The sequence below is a fragment of the Diabrotica undecimpunctata genome, chromosome 8 (assembly GCF_040954645.1).
Source record: "Diabrotica undecimpunctata isolate CICGRU chromosome 8, icDiaUnde3, whole genome shotgun sequence".
Taxonomy (NCBI): Eukaryota; Metazoa; Arthropoda; class Insecta; order Coleoptera; family Chrysomelidae; genus Diabrotica; species Diabrotica undecimpunctata.
Genome location: NC_092810.1, coordinates 19,702,329 through 19,721,031, shown reverse-complemented (window position 1 = coordinate 19,721,031; position 18,703 = coordinate 19,702,329). Strand labels below are relative to the sequence as shown.

At 35.2% G+C, this 18,703-nt stretch overlaps 1 protein-coding gene across 1 annotated transcript in view; it reads left to right on the top strand.

The window, feature by feature from the left end:
* The window catches only part of kl-3 (dynein heavy chain 8, axonemal kl-3), a 177,806-nt gene that overhangs the window by 137,161 nt on the left and 21,942 nt on the right, over window positions 1-18,703 (top strand). The window contains exons 55-62 of the mRNA XM_072539810.1: window positions 95-357; window positions 1,262-1,535; window positions 3,267-3,425; window positions 3,531-3,816; window positions 9,192-9,307; window positions 9,541-9,818; window positions 13,885-14,344; window positions 17,250-17,489. Of these exons, the coding sequence (XP_072395911.1) occupies window positions 95-357; window positions 1,262-1,535; window positions 3,267-3,425; window positions 3,531-3,816; window positions 9,192-9,307; window positions 9,541-9,818; window positions 13,885-14,344; window positions 17,250-17,489 (2,076 nt within the window). The remainder of the gene's footprint in view (window positions 1-94; window positions 358-1,261; window positions 1,536-3,266; window positions 3,426-3,530; window positions 3,817-9,191; window positions 9,308-9,540; window positions 9,819-13,884; window positions 14,345-17,249; window positions 17,490-18,703) is intronic.

The following is an 18,703-nucleotide window of genomic DNA, read 5'->3' as shown; positions in this document are numbered from 1 at the left end:
ATAAAAGAATAACTAGCATTCAGTTTTCTCAATATTCTCGTTGTCTGCATAGGTTACTATTTTATTGTCATTTTAAATATTCCTCGATTTTAAGAAATCACCTAGAAGATGGAGTATCATTGGGATATCCGCTAATCATTGAAGATATATCAGAGGAGTTGGATCCAGTTTTAGACAATGTATTGGAAAAGAATTTTATCAAAGTTGGCACAACGCTGAAGGTAAAACTCGGCGACAAAGAAGTTGACTATAATAGCGGATTTAGACTTTATATAACTACTAGGTTGGCAAATCCAAGATACACTCCTGAGATATTTGCCAAAGCATCCATAATTGATTTTACTGTCACCATGAAAGGTAATTAAAAATACGTCTAATACTACTACTACCTCCCACTGTACTACTCATTCATCGTCTCACTTGATTCTTCTAATTCAAAGCCGCAGAACTCCTTCTTTCCTTCTTGATTTATGCCACTGCAAAATCAATCATACTATTTCTTTCATCATTGCTTATTCTTATCCTTAACTTACGTAAACTCTCCATAAACTCCTTCTATTCCTGCTCTTTTGCTACCACTATGTCCACTAAAATCATCTCCAAGGAAATAAAACCCTTTTCGTCGACAGGAATCTCGAGTAGTTTGCAATCAAGGGCACGCCACTTCTTCCTTTTCCTGTTCTTCACATCCTAGGTGTTAAGCGTAGGCACATATGATAGATTAATGAGTGACACTCATTAATCTATCTTTTAGTTACCTTTTCTAGATGTTCCTTCCACTTTCTGTTCAAGATCATACCCACTTCACTTCTTCCATGACTATTTGCACTACTATATGTATCCTTCTCCAAAATCTCTCGATTTATTACATTCCCAATGAGTTTCTTGAACACAATGTACACCAAGTATTCTCATCTGCATGAAAGCGGCCAGCTGTCGTCCTTTAGCGACGTTGAGCTAGCGAGTTGACTAGCTTCTTTGAGGGCTAGTGGTCGCAGGGGTCAGCCAAGGTTTACTCTAGCTTCCAAACTGTTTTCCTTACCTTTCCCAAGGTTTATCCCATAAACTCCTTTATCCTAGCTTGCCACCAGTAATGATATTTACTGAGCTACTTAACCCACCCAGTCACTACTAGAGGCGAAGTTTTGTCCTTATTTTAATACTTACTATAATTTATTTCACTTGTTTTAAAATCTTTTTTAATTTTATTTATATTGAAAATTTTAGTAGTTGTACTTTACCTATTTCATTTACATTTTAGGACTGGAAGATCAGTTACTTGGTAGGGTAATTCTAACAGAAAAGAAAGAACTTGAACAGGAGCGAACCAACCTCATTAAAGATGTAACGGCAAACAAAAGAAAGATGCTAGAACTCGAACAAAATCTACTTTATAAATTGACAACTACACAAGGCTCTTTACTAGATGATGAATCGGTTATAATAGTATTAAATACAACAAAGAGTACTGCTAATGAAGTCAAGGAAAAGTTGATGATAGCTAAAGAAACAGAATTAAAAATTAATGTAGCCCGGTAAGCTTATTTTAATACTAAATAAGATTTAGAAAAGGGACACCCTTCTTCTTCTCGTGCCACTCCTAGCGGAGATTGGAAATTATCATGGCCACAGCGACTTTGTTAGCAGCGCGCCTAAAAAGTTCAATCGAACTACACCCGAACCATTCACGTAGATTACGAAGCCACGATATTTTTCTTCTTCCCACACTTCTTTTGCCCTTAATTTTGCCCTGCATGATATTTCTTAAAAGTTCGTACTTTTCACCTCTCACAATGTGCCCCAGGTATTCCATCTTTCTAGTTTTTATCTCATTTAGAATTTCGCATCTTTTGTCTAAAGTTTGGAGTACTTGCGTGTTAGTGACGCGGTCCATCCATGATATTCTGAGAATGCGCTTATAGCACCACATCTCGAAAGCTTCGATGTTTTTTGTGGTCAACTGTTTTAGTGTCCAAGCCTCTACTCCATACAACAGGGTAGAAAAGACATAACACCGCAGCATTCGTATTCGTAACTTTATGTTGATATCACGATTGCAAAAGAGTTTGCGCATTCTATTAAAGACTGATCTAGCGATTTCTATTCTACATCTAATCTCTTTTGTTTGATCAGTATCGTCTGTGATCCAAGCACCTAGATATTTATAACAGGACACACGCTCAATCGTTGTATTGTCTATTACAAGATTAGCTCTGATGTTCTTTGATTTCGTGATTACCATAAATTTAGTTTTTTTCAAATTAATTTTCAAGCCGTAACTTAAGGGACACCCAGTAATACTGAATATATTGCAACAAATTTCTAGAAAAAACGTTTGTTTAAAAAGAAAAAACAATCAGTTTTTCAACTATATCGATAAAGTTGTTTTTGTGATATCGTTGGTACTTACAAAAAAAAGTCAGTAGGTGATAGTGTTGTATGTGTAGCTACAATTGGCATTTGGTCATCGTAAAATATTCTGTAAAGGGCTGCTTTAATCTGTTCGATATGTTTATTTTCCTAGATAGACAAGGTTACCAATAAGGAAGCTCTGCACAGGTACAGGTGATAATGCACAGGTAATAATGGGTGGATAATAATGACCATTAAACGTCGTAAAGTGGAATAAATGGGCCGTATTACATAAAACAAGACGGAGACAGATGAAAAGAGCTAAGGGATCTATGTTCCGCAGTGGATTCGTACAGGTTGATGACAATGGTGATGATATTGATGATCATGATAATTATTTTAAAGACAATTAAATCAATTTGTTAGCTTCGCTCCCTAAATCTCCCTATCTTTCATCCGTTGAGCACGTCTGGGATATTATAAGAAGACGATTACTATATTTCAATCTCTGCAAATTCTAGCGTCAATATACCACAAGGTACAAGTAGCTGGAATAATAATATATCTTAGAGGAAATCAATAATCTCCTAAGAAGTATGTCCAGGTATATTTCTGAGTACAGAAGACATCGTGGAGGCTTAAGTTATTAATTTTGCATATTATTTCCAATAGTTGGATATTTCTAATACTTTGATCAATTACTTACTCAACAGTAAGATACATATATACAAAAAATTGTTGTCATAAATTCAGTATTACCGGGTGAGTAAATCTTTTTCTCTGTGAGAATATTATTGTTATTTTAATGAGTACCCGGTCTTTTTGAACATTGGCTTCAATTTCTTCTCGTCTCTTGTGATAATAATTACGGTGATTACTTATTATCTATCTAAAAATTTATTTTTATTTTGTAGCGAAGAGTTTAGACCAATAGCAGCTAGAGGAAGTGTACTATATTTCCTGGTAGTCTCTATGTCTATGGTGAATTATATGTACCAAACCTCTTTAGTACAATTTTTAGAAAGATTTGATTTATCCATGTACAGATCAGAAAAGTCTCCCATAATAGCCAGGTAAAGAGTACATTAGAACCAGTACATTAGAAAAATACATTCTAGACGTAAAGTATTACGATTTTTAATGTTTCTATTTAGTTTAAGAAATTTTTAAACTTTTAGACGTATCGTTAACATCATAGACTACCTAACCTATGAAATATTTAAATATAAAAGCAGAGGATTATACGAAGAACACAAATATATGTTCGTCCTGCTTATGTGTCTAAGAATAGATCTAGAAAGGGAGACAATTACCCACGAAGAATTCCAAAATTTCATCAAAGGGGGAGCTGCGTTGGATCTGAATACTTGTCCAGCGAAACCAGCTAAATGGATTACTGATTCAACTTGGTTGAACTTGGTGGCATTGTCCAAGTTAAGACATTTTCAATATATTGTACAGCAGGTATTTGCCTTTGTTTTGTATTGTTTTTTATATTATTTATTCTTCTTAGTCGGTCTATTTAATACCAGACGTTGGTAATCACACAAGCCACTTTGTTTTTGTCGATCACAGTACGTGGACATTCTCCCATAATTTAAGCATTCATTATATTTCTTTCTATTTTAAGTTTGCTTTGATTATTTCAACAGTTATTTGCTTATATTTAAGTATATCTAAATTTATGACTAAGATACTTCGTCTTTTCCTTTTTTTATTGTACTGAAAGTCTATTCTTTTTCTCTTAATCTATCTAGGATATCTTCGTGTGTTATTTTTCTCCTCATGTTTTAAAATTGTCATTTTTGTAAGCCATTTTCCAGTTATTTTTGGTCATATTTCCATTTCTTTTTCATATTAATGAGTTTTTGTTGATTTTTGGTTGTATTTAGTCTGTATAAATCGTTATTGGTCAAATTGCTTCACAATTATTCCTAAATTTTATTTTCTTCTTAACTTCTTGTGGTTTTGTTACAATTCCTCATAACATTTACTCAGTATTTAAGCTTTAGTTTCATTATTCTTCTTCTCATCTATTTCCTTATCATACTCCTTTATCTACCTGTCTTCTTGATTAAGGTTGGCGGTCAATATGACAAATTTCTGTCTGTCTTAAGCTTGATGAATTAGTTGTAGTAAAAACTCTCTTCTTTCTTCCTATATTTCTCATTTGTTCGATATAATAAGTGGACAGGACATGTCGCCAGATTATCCGACAACCGATGGACAAAACGTACTGTTCATGGAAAGAGCTGAGGGAGACCTATATCCAGCAATGGACGCATACAGGTTGATGATGATACCATCACGCCCTGTCTTTCCATGTAAGTCCATCAGTAAGTGTAAGAAAAACTTCTTAGGTGTCACAGATCCAGAGCAATACCAATCAGTTGATGAGCAAATTATTCCATTAAAAGGAAATTAGGTATAAAACAATAATTACCAAAGAAACCTAAAAAGTGGGGAGCCAAAGTTTGGGTAAGAGTTGGAATTAGTGGATATATGTATCGTTTTGAGGTTTACCAAGAAGCTTCAGAAGATAGAAGTCAAATTAGTAAACTTGAAGCGTGCACTGATGTATTTTTGCGTCTAACTGACGACTTAGAGATAATCAATCATAAAATATTTTTTGATAATTTATTTTGCTCACTTCCCCTCATCAAGGAACTGCATAAAAGAGATATATGGGCGACAGGAACTCTCCGATTGAATCGACTACAAAACTGTAATTCTGTTATGAAAACACAAATGAAACAAGAGGGTAGGGGAACTTTAAACACAAAATCCAAATCCAAAAAAGATTTGCTTAAATTTAAAGCAAGTATTGCCAGAGAATTAATAAATTTGGGAAGGCAGAAAGAAAATAAACGAGGTAGACCTTCGTACCTTCGAAGTACTACCCAGGAGTACCTTTGTTTGGTACACCACCTCCTATTTTGAAGAAGAAAAAACCGAATCATCACGCAGACCCTGAAATTAGAGAAAGTAATTGGGGACACTGGCCAAAACTGCCTGAAGATGTCACAAAAGAAAAACAAAATACATCTGCAAAAGGTGCAACGAGCCGCTGTATCCATCGTGCTTTGAACATTTTCATACCAGTAACTGACGCCAAAACTATTTATAACAGTTATGGAGTACGCATTTAAACGGCTAGAGTGGGAATCAAATGGTATTAGCATCGATGGAAAGATATTCAATCATTTCAGATATGCTGATCATATTGTTCTCATAACAGACAAATTAAAAGAAGCCAGAGTTATGCTATAACAACTACAGCAAGTAACCCAGAAAGTCGGTTTAAAAATAAACTATGAAAAACCAAAAATGATGACCAATCTCGTCCCCAATGAGCTAATAGAAATCGAAAAGTCGCCCATAGAACTTGTGGAAAAATATGTGTATTTGGGTCACGAAATAAGGTTAACGCGAGATAACCAAGCATGCGAGCTACTCAGAAGAATAAGTCTGGGTTGGGCTGCATTCGGAAAAATGAGAGACGTATTTAAAACAAATATACCGATCCATTTAAAAAGAAAAGCTTTTAACCAGTGCGTTCTACCAGTCCTCATATACGGAGCAGAAACCTTAACTCTCACAAAAACATCAGCCGAAAAATTGAGAAGGACTCAACAAAAGATGGAGAGATCAATGCTTGGAATAAGCTTAAGAAATAGAATAAGAAACGAGGAAGTTCGTAGACGAACCGGAGTGGAAGACATTATCGAACATATTACAAGGCAAAAATGGAGATGGGCAGGACATGTTGCAAGAATGAAAGACGACAGTTGGACAAAAAAATTGCTTGAGTGGAGACCACGGGCTGACAAGCGAAGCCGAGGAAGACCCCCAACGCGATGGACCGACGACCTCAAAAGAATCGTGACCAATTGGATAGCAGAGGCGCAGAACAGAAGCAGATGGAAAAGTCTAGAGGAGGCCTATGTTCAACAATGGACAACTCAGGGCTGATTAATAATGATGATGATGATGAACTGACGCTTCCGCGATTCGCAAGTGCATAGTGACTACTAGAGTGGACGGACTATTTTTTAGGTTTTAAGAAACAAATTTCATGTTTTTACACTTAATATATATATACTATTTTCTAATGTTAATCTTTAATATTTCGCAATAAAATAATTTTTATAAGAAAAAAAAATTTCCTTAAAATTAAGCATGAGAGGGTTAAAGGAGTTCCTTTGGTGTTCTGAAGGAGGTTTCTCCCCTGGTGCTTTTTATTTAGCAACTATCGAAAGTACTTTCATAAATATCTTAATACTCTTTCATCTGCACTCTTATTTTGCCGTATGCGGTTCAAATCCTTTGATGACTTGTCCTCCTTTTGATTCATTCGGGGGTTTACAACTGTTCATACAGCTTTGCAAAAACTATTAAGGCAAAACGACTAGAATTTTAGCCATATTAGTTCAGGTTTTATCAAGTCGCTTTCTCAAGATATCCGAAGGTCTCCTTTAATGCAGTCTGCAGCTATTTGTTTGCTCTTTGTTATAAGATTCCCTCCGATGTCAACTTTATATTGCTGCATGCTGCAAGAGGTTGAACAAGAGCGTGGAGAGGGCGTCTCCTTATCTTACACCTTTATTGATCTTAAAGTTGTCAGTCTTCTTATTTTGTATTACTAGAACTGGTTTGGTATCAGTAAAAGTAAGCTGTACTAATCTGACTAGTTTTTTGGTACACATATAAGCATGCTTATATGTGTGTACACATGTTTTCATATAGTTTTTTTCTGTTCATATTGGCAAAGGTTTGTTCGAAATCAATAAATGGACTATTTATTTCAATGTTGTATTCGTGAATTTTTTCTAACGGTTGACTCAGCTTGTATCTGATCAATAGTAGATCGGTTTGGCCGAAATCCACACCAATGATTTCTTCGGCAAAGAGCGCCAGTTGGTTAAACAGGAGAAAAGAAAACACTCTGTATATGTTGTAACATTTTTTTAATTAATATATTAAATTAATTTTAATTCCTTTTACCCATGTGGATGATACGTTGATGGTCGTGTTTACGATCAGAAATTTTTATTGGGAAACTACCGAAATATGACTGAAGAATCTACCTAAGTATTTATTTAAAGACGCCGGTCTGGCGAATCCTTAGTTAATCCTTTTCCGGGTTCTTTGTCATAAATTCGGTAATTGTCGTCGAACGCCCGTTGTAATGTTTTTCGGGAAAAACCTAATCTAGGAGATTTGATATTTCATCACGTTTGTAGGTAGAAGGGTACCGTTATGTTCAATGTTAATTAGAACTTCTTACCTTCTCAGAAATACATACAACTGGCCTATGATTTTTGAGTGGAAGATACCCTCACCTTTTCTTGGGTAGCTTGGTAAAATTTTAGAGGAACCAAGTCACTTCTCGGTGGGCATTCGTCGAGTTAAGACGCTTAAATCACATTATCGTATCTGCTACCTTACCGTCTCTGTGCATTTTCTTTATAAGTGTGTATACACTTGTTTATTAGAGTTTTTTTTCATCTTACACTATATTAGTTTAAGTATAGTTGTAAAGCACCTTTAAGGGTAATTAAATTTAGTGTTTAATACAAGTACAGTATTAACTTCAGTGAATTAATGCAGCAGTCGTCAGGAATTACTGTAAGTTAACATAATCTTAATATCTCCACCTATCTGGGCAAGTAACATGGTATGACATCATATCATCTTCCATTATCTGGACATACCTAAAGTTCATACAAGTCTTCAAATGTAGTTGAGAGTAACTACTGAGTTTTGCATTAAATTTAAAGAACAGTCAATATTTTGTTACGAACCAAATAATCGACTTAACCAAGTGCGGTTTGGTTAAATTTTTATGTTTTTACTTCAGTAACTTTTTTGTATTTTTGTAAATTTAGATTTTATTAATTTTTGTTATCTTTGGTTTTTGTTATAATTTTTTATTCATTTTTTTGCTGTAATATCTCGAGATACGCCAAAACTTTATTTGTGCATGCTTGTGTTATACTTATATCTTTGTAAAGGTATTTTCTAATTATATTTCTGCTTATTTTTATATGTATACCTACCACCATTTCATAGTTGTTTGTGTATTTTTATTACTTGTGTTGCATTCAGCAGCGTCATAATTTTGTTGTTGAATATATTGTTATTGTTTTATGTATGTATTTTATTTGTCGACTCCTAACAAAGTTCCCTGATATAACCATAACTCTGAATATTTGCTTTTTACCTTTAAATATAACTATACCTTTGACCAGTAGAAAGATCAGGCTGATTAAGTTTCGTAGGTAAGTAAGTGTAATACCTTATATATTTATTTTTTGTTATGTAGAGTGTTAACCAAATTTATTTAATAATTAACAGTTGATATCTTTTCTTGGGTTTGATCTCTGAACCTAAATATCTTTCCTTATCTCTTTTCTTTTCTAAGGTTTCTTAATTTTCTCCTTAAACCCCAAAAAATTAAGTGGCGCCCTCTTCCCTATCTTATCTTATCTTTGGTAATTTTACCCATCTATCTTTTTGTTTATTTCTGTATCTTTTTCTAATATCTCCTATCGTATCTTTACTTATTTCGTCCGTTGGACCCATTCCTGGTTCCAAAAGCTAGTTTCAAACCCACGACTCGCTCTCCACCAACCATCTGGCTGCCGTCCGCAGTGTCTCCATTGGTGACCTTTCTAGCACCATCCAAAAAAGGTTTCCGAGGTTACAATGTTTAGTAGCATACTTTCTCTATAGTTGGAGATTGTCTCAATACATTATGTCTGTTATGATAGCTTGATCATTATCAAATCAAATTCAGTTTTTATATAATCCATTTATAATAAATATAATTTTTTAAGGTAACGGGGAATGACAGACAATGGAAAATATGGTTTGATAAAGACGCTCCAGAAGAATCTGTTATACCGGATGGTTACAATAGTCTTGATACCTTTAGAAAATTGTTAATGATAAGGTAAGCCTAATATTATTTATTAACCAGCTTCACAAAATACCGTTAATTCGACATTTTACTTACAGACTATTAACTTTGTTATAATGTTGTATGTTTGTTGTTATAATGTAATATGTTTTAACTTTAATGAGTTGTCTGAGTAAAATGCATATTTACTAATTTTTTAAAATTTTGTATAATAATATTTCCGATATATAACCACTAAGACTCCAAAATATTTTATTTGCTTTTAGAGCCTGGTGTCCTGACAGAACAGTCACCCAAAGCCGAAAATACATTTCCAGTTCTCTTGGCCAGAAATTTGCCGAACCGGTCATCCTGAATATGGAGACCTTATACTACGAATCAAGACCACTTACGCCGATAATATGTTTCCTAAGTATTGGTTCCGATCCTACTCCATATATAGAACAACTCGCCAAGAGGCTGGAATTGAAAGTCAAATCGATTTCCATGGGACAGGGACAGGAAGTTCATGCAAGGAAATTGATGACCCTGGCTCAAGCGGAAGGTATGAGATTGAAATATATCTGACTGATAAAAGATCTATACATAGCCACCTTGGTTAAGTAATTTCTGTTCTTTTGATTTTATAAGGATCTTGTTTATTATCCGGAATTTTTCCCAACGATGATTCCATTATAATATGTTCGGCATATAACAGTAAGGGAGAAAAAATGCATCCCGATGAATTCCTTCTCTTTCTGTTCTAAACCATCATATTTATGTGGTTCCAACAGATGTTTACTAATATGAAATATAACTATATCGTGTTTGTTCAGCCGCATCTTTTCTAGTGATGGGAAAAAAACTATATATCGATATAATAAATCGGAAAAAATGTATCGCCAAATTCTTGTGTAAATAAATAACATAAAAATAATAAATAAAAGGATAAGGTTTCTTCAAAATTTAAATATAAAGATGCATTTATATATAAAATCCCTTTAAAATTAAAAGTATTTCTTGTTTTTAAAACTTTGAAGCAAAAATTGTAGCGAGATTATTTTTTATCAAATGTAACCAAACATTGTTTGGGTGGAACCATTTTGTTTAATAAATACAAAACATTATTGACACTGCCGAAATACTCAATACTATAAAAATAAACGAATAAAGACAAAAAAAAACGAAACTCAATACTTATTATAAACATACATATTTTACGAGATGATCTGAAGTGGACATTTTTTTAATACTTTGTTTTTATCGTCTGTGATATAATTATGTTCTGGATTATATTACGTACGTGCCAATATGGTATATTTGTTCTGTCTCGGCGTTACAATGAATCTTAACCCTTAAGTAATCAGGTATATCCTCCTGAGACCTGAGCTGATTCTTTTTGTTTTTTTTTTTTGATTAAATAGTAAAATTCGTATGATGTTGATTATAAAAACACATGTAAATTTTCTAAATTTTTATTTTGTTGTTAAATATGAAAAAAATTATGTCCATTCAAAAGGACATCAGGATCGCATCAATACAAAATTATTATAAATGAAACTGCTTAAAGCAATTGTTATTCCCGTTAAACATAAAAATATGTCACATGATTCACAATAAACTTTTGTTTTACCCTTGCAGCCTGGAAGCTTGCATCTAACAGAATTTTTTAACTCGGATGCCATTGCAGGAATGTGTTGTATCTTTCTTTTAGTAGAAGTTTGAAGTGATGGTCTAGGATTGGAACTGTTTCTAGTTACTAATGTTGAAGTGTTCCCAAAATCAGAATTTTCAGAAATGTTGTCTTTAAGGAGCAACTCGGAAACAGCTATTTGTTTATGGTCATCTCTGTATAGAATCCAAGAATTGGCAATCGCAAGATCAAATAAGTGAAAAATGGTTTTGACTGTCCATTTTGTACTTCTAGCTCCCATTCTATAATAACTTATCATCCTGTCAATTAAATCTATTCCCCCCATGCATTCATCATACTTTTTAACAATGTTTGGTCTAGGTACCTCAATATATCGGGAGTCTTTTTTTGACCACCGCTTACATTCATCTGAAGGTTCTATTTGCAATGCAGTTGACGCTAGCATAACTGATTTTATATCATACCATTGGACTATGTTAATTTTTCCATCAGCTCTTACATCCTGGTCAGATGAACCACGACCCAATCGAGTCATCACCTTATCCGATGTTACATGAACTGCTTTGGGTATTCTGGATCTCATTATTGTACCAGTTAAAAAAATATTTTTGTTTAACATGTACTCAAGTAAAGGTAAGGTGGTGAAATATCTATCGATGAACACATGTGTTCCTTCTAATAACGTTGTAGATAACTTAATAACTGCGGATGGACCAACACCTAACTTCTTAACATCATCATCATTCTGCAGAAATGTATTTTTCCCTTGATAAATATCGAAGTCTAATATTAATCCTTTGGGAGTGGCACAGACAAAATTTTTTAATCCTTCTGGGTTAGGTTTACCTCGAACAAATTGTTTCATGTTACACACGCCCGTAAAAGGTATCATTTGTTCGTCCACAGCAACCTCATTGTATCTTGGAAGTGTCAAGCAACCTCTTCGTATTCTGTCAACTAAAGGCCGGATCTTAAATAATTTGTCAGCATTTCTTTGATCTTGAGGCACATCAGCGTCAATAACTACTTTTAAGTTGTTCTGATTTGAAAATATCTATCACGAGTCATGGCTTGTGCAATGCTGTTGACTTTTGTTGTCTTAGCCCAAAACATTCTAATTTGTGGATAATTCAGACAGGACATTAGAATATAAATTCCAAAAAATTTTTTCACCTCCGTTAGAGTAACGTTCAAAGGTTTTCCTTTTTCTTGCAAAAATTTAATATTTGTACAATTACAAATATTCTCAAAATCTGAATCATCAAAATACATACCGACATAGTTTTCAACTTTCCAATTTTGCCTCTCGTAGACTGTATCGACAATTCCAGTAAAGTCTATATGCTGAGGGACAAAAACACCCATTTTTTTCCATGTATTTCGGTTCTCCTTTTTTTTTCGTTCACTGAGTGGCACGTTATCTAATTCATCTTCGGGTGGCATTTCTGTATCTTGTTCATCATCTGTCTGTGTTTCAGAATCTGAAACGTCTATATCTGAATTTTCCAGGCATTCAAGAAGTCTTTCAATGTCAACTTCGGGTCTTAAATATTTTTTATTACCAAACACAGCTGAAACAAAAAAGTCTAATATAATATTTTATGTATGCCTAAGGACCTGACGTCCATAAAAAAGGACATCCCCGTTTTAGATAAAAAACAATTTAAAAATGGTTTGATAAGACAACTACATCGCATGAATGCATTTATAATATCCTAAGTTATTAGACTAAGCAACATTTATTATATAACTGCCCGCCATTTTTGTCACTTGAGATTAACAGGTTAACTAAGTTATAATGTGGTCACAGTAATACGGCACGCTGTTGTCAGGGTCACTTGTATATACACTACGATGGACCGTGGGACTCGGCGCTGTAAATTTAGTTCTTTCCAAAAAAAATATATAAAACGTAAATGTCCATTTAATTGGACATCAGGTCTCAGGAGGTTATGCAAATTACATGAACAGTCGGGTGGGGTCTGTGAGGCCCAGATTTATTTGGGCCTAACAGATGGGCCTATGTATTATACAATACATTTGATATATCTACAATCTGTTTTTATTTCATTTTTAATACATTTTAACCATTTTAAACACAATGATAAAATAAACAAAATCTTTAAGAAAATGCAAAAAAAAGTTAACAAAAATGTACTTCTCTTACATTTGATAAACAAAATCTAATACTAATTTCAATTTTCAATACGGTCTTCACAAATCGGCTTAACATGCTGTTAGCATAGCCGTTTAGGCATTTGATACAAAAATATCGGAGTTTACGATTTGGACAATAATCGAAACGACCTCGTGTATTTGGCGATGGATCTGCACGTACTCCACTTGATTTTTAGGCGATATTTCTGATATCATTTTGTAAATGAGGGATGTTCTTTCTTGTCAAGGCTAAGCCAATTGATTTCAGAAACAATCTTTGTTCCGAAATTAGGTCGTTTTCATTTGCATTAGATTTATGGATGACGTGAGTTTATGCCTGCAATGTTAAGTAAATTATAAAAAATGACCATAGGGCATCTTTAGGAGTTAAATTTGCAGTTCACCTATTTCGCCGTCGAAGAAAAGTCTACTGATTTCTCGTTGCTTAACAATATATATCATCATTATCACCATCACCCAGCCCTTTGCGTTCACTGCTGAACATAGGCCTCCATCATTTTTGTCCACTGTGTTCTATCTTGAGCACCTTTCATCCAATTTCATGATATTTTCTTGAGATCGTCAGTGTGTCTCCGATTTTGATTGCATCAATAACTACACAATCTTCGCCTGGAGATTTGTTATTCTTAGCTTTTCTTAGGGCTAGTTTTACCTTGTCTAATGTGATCCCGTTAGTAGTTCTGATCCATGGTTGACAATGCCCTTTTTCCTTGTTATTATTTTTGGTACTTGGTCGTCTCTGCTAGCAGAGAAGAACAATATATGTATATATTTACGATTATATATTTTATGATTACAGGTTTTTGGGCGTTACTTCAGAATTGCCATTTATCACTAGACTACATGAATGAAGTACTCGTACAATTTCTTGAACTTGAAAAAGGTATTGGAAGCGTACATCAAGATTTCCGACTATGGATCACCACCGAAGTCCACGAAAGTTTCCCGATCAGTTTGCTTCAGATTTGCATAAAATTCACCAATGAACCACCTTCCGGTATTCGAGCTGGATTAATGAGAACCTATACTTCAATGAACCAAGATTTATTGGACTATTCCGATGCATGGCAGTATATACCGTTAGTTTATGCTATTTCATTCCTGCATACCGTGGTTCAAGAGAGACGAAAGTTTGGACCCTTGGGTTGGAATATTCCGTATGAATTTAATTCAGCTGACTGGCTGTCTAGTGTATTATTTGTACAAAATCACTTGGATGATCTTGATCCAAAAAGAGGAATTAATTGGCAGACCTTAAGGTAAATAACATGCATTTGGGCTACTGTATCTAACATTGATGACAGAAATAATTAATCAGTACATTATTATAGCCAAACTTCTTCACTTAATATTATTCAACGTACTTATTTCGATACTGGTCAAATTACAAAACAATTACTATGTTTTTTTTACCTATATTACATAATCATCAATATACCATGTAGGTAGTCGTCTTTGATTGAATATTAGTATTTTAATTGCGCTGTACGCCCTAGATTTCACAGAGATGAGAGCCCTTTACGTTTTGACGTGTGGTTAAGAACACACCCCACAAGGTGTGTAAGAACACCGTCTGAGTAGCGACTCTGACGTTGGTGCTACGCCTCGCACGTTATCTCCCGTGGTAACAATCTTATGGCATGTAAAGACAATATTATTTCTAAGGTTTCTAACAGCGAAGCGCGACTTCGGCTCGACCACCGAGTGAGAAGCGATTCTAAGTTAACTTGGGCCTTTTATTCACTCCTAACCGTCGGTGGTCCAGTGGAATAGGTATAAGGCAAACTGTCTTTCCTATCTCAAAGATCGAGGCTCGCTAAGGCAGGAAATCTTCACTCCGAGTCGACAGTTTTTTTCTTGAGGTAACAATTAAACTTTCCTTCACCTAAACGAAAGAATGACCAACAGCCGCTACTCCGGTTCCTACACCTTGTTGTGAATACTTCGTAGGCAAATAGACTTCGTTCGTATTCATTGTGCACTCTTTTTTAAAACGAAGTCTTCACAAAGGTTCACTCTTGAGTAATAATAATAAACGTTGAATCTTCACATGGCACTCGGTCAACAAGGTCTAGCGGGAGGGCTAGTAGTGTAAGACGACTAGATCCCGATCGGAAGATGTGCAGTTATAAAAACTGTTTGTGATTGGCCGGCCAGAGTGATAATCTGCGTCGTGATTGGTCACTTCTGGCAACACTACATTTAAAGTTTATTCTGTAACCATAATCAGAGCCTGTTGTGTCTGACTTGTCATTAAATTTGCCATGGATGACCAGGTCCTCATAGTCTAGGACATGATGTCGGTAGTTTCTAAGTCCAGCTACCAATCCACTCATGATTAGATACCACAAAGAGAAGATAAGACTGTCCTGGGGCATAACAGATCGTGTCTGTCTCCTGTCTCCTGTCTCCTCAGCGTGTAATCTATTCACCTTCAGCTTGTTTTGTCTATATGTTTCAACCAAATCGAGGTAATTGCTTAGTAGAAATTCTGTCGAATTTTTCATCTATATCAAGAAATGCACTTCAACCTCTGTACAAGATGGTTAAGTACCGTTTGATTAGACAGTCCTTCTCGATACACATACTGTCCCTGATGCATTGGACTTTCAATCAATACATCATTCCTAATGTGCGTATCGAGTAGTTTTCTAGACTCTGGAATTGACCAATACGGGGCAGGTCTAGATAACACGAGACTTAACAGACTCGACAAACCACAATCCGTGTATCTTCCCCTTTATATTCAATTTATATTTAATATATTTGCACAGGTTCCGGAGGTGCCTTGGAACTAGAGAAGCACTATTTTCTATGCAAACACTCCTTCAACGATGTTGGGAGGTAAGAAAACCTGTATATATGTGCTTCATTGATTTTGAAAAGGCATTTGATTGCGTTCAGCATACCAGACTAATTACCGCCTTGCAGAGCATCCAACTAGATGAGAAAGACATCAAACTTATTGCCAAACTTTACTGGAACCAAACATCCATTATTGATACCAACAACAGAGAATCAAAGCCAATCAGTATTGAACGAGGCGTAAGACAGGGCTATGTACTGTCTCCCACCCTCTTTAACGTGTATTCTGAGAATCTATTTAGGGAAGCTTTAAAAGATCAAAAAAGGAATTATCATAGGAGGAGAAATAATTAACAATATACGGTACGCCGACGATACTGTGATTCTAGCTGAAAACATCGACGATCTGCAGGAGCTAATCAATAGAGTTGACATGGAATGCACAAATTGGGGACTGTCGATAAATATCGATAAAACTAAATACATGGTGACCAGTAAAGTGGATATAGGCGCAACCCAACTGATATTAAACCAACAACCGCTGCAGAGAGTTCAGAGATTCAAATACCTTGGATGTTGGATTACCCAAAATCTGGATCCATCCTTCGAAATTCGATGTAGAATTGAACAGGCAAGAAACTCATTTTAAAAATTCAAGCCTCTATTATCCAATAACTCATTAAATTTGGAAATCCGTGAAAAGTTTACAAGATGTTACGTGTGGTCTGTACTTTTGTATGGATATGAAACTTGGACTTTAAAAGCCGATATCATGAATAAAATCGAGGCGTTTGAGATGTGGTTGTATCGAAGGATACTAAAAATTCCATGGACTAGCAGAACCAGAACCGAAGAAGTTCTTCGAAGAATGGGACATCAACGAACTCTATTAAATATTATTAAGAGGCGTAAACTAGAATATCTTGGACATATAATCAGAGGACCAAGATATGAGTTCCTTCGGCTAATTCTCAACGGTAAAATTGAAGGAAAGAAATGGATAGGACGGAAGAAACTCTCTTGGTTGAGGAATTTGCGGCAGGGGACAGGTTTGACAGCGGACCAATTGCTACACGTAGCGCAAGACTGAGATCAGTATAAAAATATTATAAGCATGGTAGTCGCCGACGTTCCGTAGGGATATGTCACTCTAAGAAGAAGAATATTTGCACATTACTTCAAAGATAATTCGATTTTGACTACTACATAATAGTACTAACTGCAGATGATTAAAGAAATTAAGTATTCTAAAATTATTGCTTGAAATTATTTATTTTTATATTATTTTTACTATTTATTGTGTTAATTTATTTGTGTATTAAAACATAACTCTATAATTTTTGGTTTTTAACCTTTCAGGTACATGTTGGGTGAAGTCCACTATGGAGGCAGAGTGACAGACGATTTCGACAAACGTCTCTTAAACACATTCTGTAAAGTATGGTTTAGCGAGTTAATATTTGTAGAAGACTTTATGTTCTACAAAGGATACAAAATCGTCAAATACAAAGCAGTGACAGACTATGTTGCTCATATAGATGGATTTGCCCCCACGGATCCACCGCAGGCGTACGGACTGCATTCTAATGCAGATATTACGTGAGTATTTTTTGTTCATTTTTTATAAATTAAGTACCATGATCGCCATTTTTGGCAATTACAGATTTATTTTTATTCAAACCATTTAAAACCACAATAATTTCTTTAGTTTTCTTCCTTTGCCCTATCCGTTTCGGACGTTGGCTATTAACAAGGCTATTTTGACTTTGTTTACGGCACCTCTAAACAGTTCGGTCGATGTTAGTCCGAACCATTGTCGCAGGTTATGCATCCATGAGTGTCGTCTTCTTTCCGGTCCCCTCCTACTGTCGATTCTTCCTTGGACTATTAACTGTAGCAGCCGGTACTTAGTATGCCTCATGACATGTCCGAAGTACTCAAGCTTCCGTTTCTTTACGGTGAAGATTATTTCTTTGCTTTTGCCTATTCTCTGCATTACTTCCACGTTAGTGATGTGGTCTGTCCAGGATATCCGAAGAATTCGGCGATATATCCACAGCTCAAAGAATTCTAGTTTCTTTAGGGTGGCTTCCGTTGTGGTCCATGCCTCTGCTCCATAGAACAAGACCGGGAAGACATAACACTGGACCAGTTTTAATTTTAGTTCCATTGAGATTTTGCTTGTGAACCACTTTTTCATATTGTTGAACGCGTTTCGCGCTTTTTCAATTCGTGATCTTATTTCTGTTGACTGGTCCCATTTTGTGTTAACTGTGGTTCCAAGGTATGTGTATGTCTCCACTTGTTCTATTTTTCGGTTGTTTAATGTCAATTGCATCGGAGGTTGTTGTGTTCTGCTGATGAGCATGCATTTAGTTTTGGTTGTATTGAGTTCTAAACCATATTCTTGACTTGCTGTGTGTATGCTTTGCATGAGTCTTTGAAGCTCGTTGCAGTCATTTGCGATAATAACTGTGTCGTCAGCATATCTAATATTATTGATTACCTCTCCGTTTACTTTGATACCCTCCGAAACTTCTCCCAGTGCTTCTCTGAAGATTTGTTCAGAGTATATATTGAACAGGAGCGGCGAGAGGACGCATCCCTGTCGTACACCCTTTTTAATATCTATCTTCACACTGTGTAAGTTGCCCATCTTTATCTCAGCACTTTGGTTTCAATAGAGACTGGTTATTATGCGCAGATCCTTGCCATCAATATGCATCTTCCTGAGCATTTCCATGAGTTTATCATGTTTGACCTTGTCAAACGCCTTGGAGAAGTCGATGAAGCACAAGTGGACGTCCTTGTGC